We start from the raw sequence: 7,066 nt of genomic DNA on the forward strand, positions 1-7,066 counted from the left end.
AAGAATCAGAGAAGGCTTTAGAAATTAAAGGTATGCCTTAACAACATTTCCTGTCAGATTTTTTGAAAATGTTTGGAGTTCTTGAGCTCAAGAAACTACCACTATTAGAGAAAAGTCAAAATGTCTACATAATCTTTAATGGAAAATATCTGTGGATACTCTTATTTCTCAATACCAGGTTTCTTTCTCTTTAAAAAATATTTTGCAGCCCATAGATCTTTTGTGCTCTGTTTGTTGGCATCTGGAAGTTCTTGATACTTTACTTTTACCACCTGCTAATTTCAAACATAATATGTGTATTCAGTACTTTTCTTGAGTTTTCCGTTTTGTGAATCATTCAGTTAAATATTTTTGAGCAGCTCTTTTTGTGCACACTACTATGGTGGATAACATCAGGGATACCAAGGAAGCATAAGAAAGATTGTATCTGGTTTATTAAAAAAAAACATTGTAAATGAAAAATTGTAAGGTGGCATAAAATTAAGTTCTAGTTTGTGCATGAAAGAGATATTTAGTTAATACTGTGTGCAGGTGTTATTGTTAAAGACAGGATATGTTAGAAGGCAAGATTAAAGACAATTGAGACAGTAAGAAAATATACAGATAAAAGTTGATTCTGTGAAGTTTGAGCTTGGGCTACTATGGAAATTAGTAACACTGTTCACAGAGTTACTGTCTCTCCCTTCACAGAGACAGGGAAGTTGGGCTGGACATACTGGGTAGATGGACAAGATGAAGTAATGTTAGTGAACAAACCACCCTTCAAAAAGTAGCACTGAAAGAGAAATAGTAGAAGGATAGTAAAGGGAAAAGGTGATTTTTTTTCCCCTTAGATAGTAGAAACTTGTATGTCTTTGAAGAACAAGGAGAAAAAACCAATAGGAAGAGAGAAATTGAAAATGTTATAGAAGTAAGGAATATATGTTGGGAATAAGAGATGCATAAAAACGGAGGAGTTTATCACAGGTGGTTTTGTTTCTTTGACAAGTTGGAGAAGGGGTCATTTGTTGGAAGTGATGATAGCAGTTTGTAGTTGGGGGCTTATGTAGAGAAAAGGGAACAGCCATTGTGGGAAAATTTTGCCAGGAAATCATCAAGATTTTCAATAAAAGAATTGATGGGCATTGGAAAGAGCTTAATTGAAAGTGGATGGCAATTTCTGTAGTAGGGCTGTATATTTTTTTTGGTTTGTTTTGTTTTTTAGAGTTCTTTATCACCTTGGAGCAGAAATAGAAAAACTGATGGTAGGTAAGGAAAATGACATAGTGTTTGAGTCAGACTTGAATTTGAACTCCTGTTATACCTAACCATTAGATGTGTAACTTTGGTTAAGTTATTTAATCTATGTGCACCTCAGTTTCCTTATGTCTAAAATAGATGTAAAGCCTCTATTGCCAGTTATAGTATTGGTTAAGATCTTGTTGGAAAACCCCCTAGCTAGGGGTTCTATAAATATTAGTTCCCTTTTGTTTTTTCCTCAAAGAGTGAGCCATAGTCAAAGAATGGCATGGTGGGCTTCCCTGGTGGCGCAGTGGTTGAGAGTCCACCTGCTGATGCAGGGGACACGGGTTCGTGCCCTGGTCCGGGAAGATCTCACATGCCGCGGAGTGGCTGGGCCCGTGAGCCATGGCCACTGAGCCTGCGTGTCCAGAGCCTGTGCTCCGCAGCGGGAGAGGCCAGAGCGGTGAGAGGCCCACGTACCGCAAAAAAAAAAAAAAAAAATGGCATGATGGTGTTAAATTAGAAAGTAAGGGTGACATTTAACAGCCTAATTGTAGTTCCAGGCTGAGTAGAAACTCTAGGGTAGCCAAGAATAATATATTTGACTGGGTAAAAAGGGGGAACTGAGTGATTAGAGGTTCAGGCATAGGAATGGTGATATGGTGCAAGAGAGGAATGGTTCTTTCACTGGAGAAGCCTGTATGTATTGGATTGGAAGTGGATGTGGAGTTGTAGAGAGAAAGGGAACTGGGAGGTCATATTCTGAGGTTTATCAATAGGAATACTGGAATCTGTGAAAGCAGTAGTTGGACAGACCTTGATTTGTGCTCAAATGTATTGCAAGGATAAAGAAATGAATTCTGAGGGGTGGTTTAAAAAAAGAAGAAGAAAAGTAATGATTCAATGCGGGCATTGTAAGACTTGGTGATGAGAGACAAAGTGAGGATGGTGATTTCATGTTCCTAAGGTGTAACCCTACCCATTCCATCTGGAGCAGAAGGACAGATGAAATGTCTACCAAAGACAATTTCTGTTTGCCTGGGAAGTTTGAAAGAAAATCTGAGAAATTGGTTTAGAATAAGAGAATTTTCCAATAAGAGGAAAATTAGGGGAATGGAGGAATATGATTGTGTGAGATACATGTAGGTTAAATAGCCCTTAAAGTTCAGATTTAGGATAAATAGAAGATTTGTGTCCCATGGTGGGTCTCTAGAGAAAGGAATAAAGTTAAGCTTTGAGATGGGAAGCAGATTAGAACTAGTATTGTAAGAGAGAGCATAGGATATGGAGTGAAGAGACTGGTCTGGAGTCTTGGCATTGCTATGAACTAGTTGTGAGATCATGGGCAAATCAGTCTCTGTGCCTCAGTTACCTTAGCTGCAGAATTAAGAGGTTGAACTAAACTTCTGAGGTTTTTTAGGTCCCTCTGAGGTTTCTATGTACAATTCTAGAGCAGTGTTGTCCAATTCTGCAAGAATGGCAAGATTGTAATTCTGCACTGTCCAGTGCGGTAACCACTAGCTACTTGTGGCTGTTGTGCTCTTGAAGTGTGGCTAATGTGACTAAGGAACTGTATTTTTAACTCTTTAAATTTGAGATTAGCCACTTGTGCTACTGGTTACCATGTTGGACAGCACGATTATAGACACATCACTCTTGAGTTAATTTCTTTACTATGTCAACAAGTCTTTTATGCCTTTCCAACAGTTGCTATCTGTTCTTATTTTACCACAATTTACTTGTCTTGTTCTTGTGTTATCTACTAAATAGCTCATCCGTCTACTGTTGAATAAAACTTAAAAAAATGACAGCTAAATACGACAAAGTTATGATAAAACTTAAAAAAATGACAGCTAAATATGACAAAGTTATTTTTGACCAAAGAGTTCTTTTTTGATGTTGCAGTATAATACTTAGACTTAGTGACTAGTTTTGATGTGTTTGGTTCTCTGATACGTAAAATACTAAAAATGATTCTGTGATTTATTTCTCTATTTCCTTAGACTATCGTTGAACTCTCTGAAGAGCGGGATGGTCTTCATTTTCCACCCCATGCCTCTTCATCTGCACAGTCACCTTGTGGTTCTCCAGGCATGAAACGAACAGAAAGTCGACAACATCTGTCAGTGGAACTGGCAGATGCTAAGGCCAAGATAAGAAGGCTTAGGCAGGAATTGTAAGTTGTTGCTTTTCAAGGCTCATTGAATTTATATAGTTGCGAAGGTGATCTAAACAATGTTTTTAGGCTTATGGAATACAGACGCGTGGTTCCCAGTTGCTAGGCTGTGTTAAAGTTTTTGGTAGTATTTGCCAAAGTGAGAAAAATAAGGAGACTGACATAAGGTTTTATTAATGCTAAATCTTATCAATTTAAAGGATGCCCTTTATTCTGTATCAGTTTAAAGCATGCCCTATTTTTCTAGTGTTAGGATGTCCTTTCTTTCATAAGAAGGCTTAGGCAGGAATTGTAAGTTGTTGCTTTTCAAGGCTCATTGAATTTATATAGTTGCACAGGTGATCTAAACAGTGTTTTTAGGCTTATGGAATATAGACGCATGGTTCCCAGTTGCTAGGCTGTGTTAAAGTTTTTGGTAGTATTTGCCAAAGTGAGAAAAATAAGGAGACTGACATAAGGTTTTATTAATGCTAAATCTTATCAATTTAAAGGATGCCCTTTATTCTGTATCAGTTTAAAGCATGCCCTATTTTTCTAGTGTTAGGATGTCCTTTCTTTCATAAAATAATGTTTTTCCTTGGCAAATTGAGGTCTGCTTAATTTTTTAATTTCTTGAAATCCAAAATACTGGCAACCACTGATACAGATCAATAAGTTTAGCTTTTTTTTAATTAATGTTCTAAAAAACTGAATTTTTGGTATACAGTATTACAAAAAAATAATTTTGTGTATCTTCTGCATTGAGTAATTGAAATGCCTGAGTCATGTATCAATACTTAGAAATGGTAAATATTCTGGTTGGTTAGTGCTGATGAAATTAATATCTATTTAACTTTCAAAGATCATTATAGGAAAGTCAGTGTAAATGTCACATAGGCATTCCTTGGTAAATCACATGGAAAGAAATAACCAGTCTCTGCTGGAGATTTTCTGTATTGCAGTTTAAAAAGAACAAAGGAGTTTTGTATTTTAGGCTTTTTTTCTTTCTTTCTTTCCTTTTTTTTTTTTGGTTTGTCTTCCTGGAATTTGGGCTTCGGAGTGTAGATTTTAAATTTAAAACCACAATATAGCAATTAAGTTTATTTACTGATTGTTTAAAGCAGTTAGTTTAAGAAAGTGGTTGAATATGCAAGGTAGAAAAAATGTACAGTCCATAGGGAAATTTGAAAACAAAAAAATACAGCTTTCATTGTGAATGTGTGCATTATTATGTATCTATTGAAGTGAACACGCCCAGGATATTCTATAAACAGCTGCACCATGAAAATTAGGGAAGAGATTGCTGTTATTAGTTTGACTGGCAGTTAATGGATAGCCTAAACAGTGAACACTAGGTTGGTTCCATATAATTTAGCACAATCTTCTCCAGTCTTTAGATAAAGCATGCAATTAGAACTGCAGTGATGGCTGTGAATTCATTTAACATTTTGCACTATATTAGAATTTGATTTTAAAATAAAATTTACTTGGGCATAGCGTTATTAAAATTCCAAACAACTTAGAGACATTAGTAAAATTTGGTCTCATATGCTGATTAGAAAATGTAAATGAATAGTTTTAATGAGTAAATAAATATGCCAGATATAGCAAGTATTCCCAGTAACTAGCATTACATCAAATACCATCTCATATCTTTGTAGTCCTTTGAAAATGTGTCCCTTCATAGATTTCTTCTATTAACATTTGTTTTAAGTGTTTTTGTTGGGATAGATCTTTACTAAAGTAATGAAGTATGGAATCATGGTGGATAAATTTAGTTCAGGTTGCCTTATACCTAATGGAAATAAATACTTGTAATGAGAACATGCAAATTAACTAACACCATACTTGTGGGTGGTACATCATAATATAATTGCTTTGGATTTATTAACATACAGAGTAAAAGTATAATTTGCAATTTTGATAGAACAAGAAGTAATTCCTTATAAATTTCACTTCTAAGCGGTAGTTACCACTATCAAAGGCTTCCTTTAATAATACTCTGTCTCCATGGATCCCATGTTTCCAAAGAGTTTTTCTCTCACACAAATTCTTTTTAAAAAACACAACTTTATTGAGATATAGTTCATATATCAGGAAATTTATCCTTTTAAAGTGTATGATTCAGTGATTTTTAGTTTATTTAGAATTCTGCAACCATCACATGCTGTCTAATTTCAAGACATTTTCATCACCCCAAAAGGAAACTCCATACCCATCAACAGTCACTCTCCATCCCTCTTTGCTCTCGGCTCCTCAGAACCACTAATGCACTTTCTAGTTCTATAGATCTGCCTATTCTGGACATTTCATATAAATGGATTCATATATTATGTGGCCTTTTGTGACTGGCTTCTTTCACTTAGCATAATGTTGTCAGGGTTCATCCATGTTGTACCATATAGCAGTACTTCATTCCTTTTTATGGTTGAATAATATTCTCTCACATGGATATACCACATTTTGGTTACTCATTTATGAGTTGATGGACATTTGGATTGTTTCTACTTTTTGGCTGTTTAAATAATGCTCCTATGAACATTCATGTACACATTTTTGTGTATACATTTCTCTTGGGTATTTACTGAGAAGTGGAAATGCTGGGTCATATAGTAGCTCTATGTTTAACCTTTTGAGGAACTGTCAAACTATTTGGCTGCACCATTTTACATCCCCACCAGCAATGTATGAGGGCTCCAGCATCTTGATATCCTCACCAATACCTGTTATTATACACCTTTTTGATTATAGCCATCCTAGTGGGTGTGGAGTGATACCTCATTGTGGTTTGACTTCCAGTTCCCTGATGACTAATAATGTTGAGTGTCTTTTTTCTTTTTTTTCAATAAATTTATTTATTTATTTATTTATTTTTGGCTACATTGGATCTTTGTTGCTGACCACAGGCTTTCTCTAGTTGTGGTGAGCGGGGGCTACTCTTTGTTACAGTGTGTGGTCTTCTCATTACGGTGGGTTGTTTTGTTGCGGAGCACGGGCTCCAGGCGTGCAGACTTTAGTAGTTGTGGCAGGCGGGCTCAGTAGTTGTGGATCGCGGGCCCTAGAGCACAAGCTCAGTAGTTGTGATGCACGGGCTTAGTTGCTCTGCGGCATATCCGTTCTTCCTGGGCCAGGGCTCAAACCCTTGTCCCGGGCACTGGCAGGTGGATTCTTAACCCCTGCGCCACCAGGGAAGTCCTGTTGAGTGTCTTTTCATGTGCTTATTTGCCACTTGTATATCTTCTTTGGAGAAATGTTTATTCAGATCCTTTGTCCATTTTTAAATTGAGTTCCTAGGTAAACTTTAAAAAAAAAAGTAAAATTAAAAGCACTGAAATTTTTTTTAATAGTTTGAGGGTTTTAAAAAATTTTTTATTTATTTTATTTATTTATTTTTAGCTGTGTTGGGTCTTCCTTCCGGTGTGCGGGCTTTCTCTAGTTGGGGCGAGTGTGGGCTACTCTTCGTTGCGGTGCATGGGCTTCTCATCGTGGTGGCTTTTCTTGTTGTGGAGCACGGGCTCTAGGCACATGGGCTTCAGTTGTGGCACATGAGCTCAGTAGTTGCCAGGAAGATCCCACATGCCGTGGAGCGGCTGTGCCTGTGAGCCATGGCCACTGAGCCTGCGCGTCTGGAGCCTGTGCTCCGCAACGGGAGAGGCCACAACAGTGAGAGGCCCGCGTACCGCAAAAAAA

The 7,066-nt window shown here is 37.0% G+C and overlaps 1 protein-coding gene across 4 annotated transcripts in view; it reads left to right on the plus strand.

Moving 5' to 3' along the window:
• Positions 1-7,066, plus strand: part of CCDC88A (coiled-coil and HOOK domain protein 88A) — a 123,548-nt gene that overhangs the window by 51,088 nt on the left and 65,394 nt on the right. For all 4 annotated transcript variants that reach the window (XM_007465664.1, XM_007465666.1, XM_007465665.1 and 1 more), the window contains exon 8: positions 3,225-3,397. In XM_007465664.1, the coding sequence (XP_007465726.1) occupies positions 3,225-3,397 (173 nt within the window). The remainder of the gene's footprint in view (positions 1-3,224; positions 3,398-7,066) is intronic.

The sequence above is a fragment of the Lipotes vexillifer genome, unplaced genomic scaffold (genome assembly GCF_000442215.2).
Source record: "Lipotes vexillifer unplaced genomic scaffold, Lipotes_vexillifer_v1.1 scaffold77, whole genome shotgun sequence".
Classification (NCBI taxonomy): Eukaryota; Metazoa; Chordata; class Mammalia; order Artiodactyla; family Lipotidae; genus Lipotes; species Lipotes vexillifer.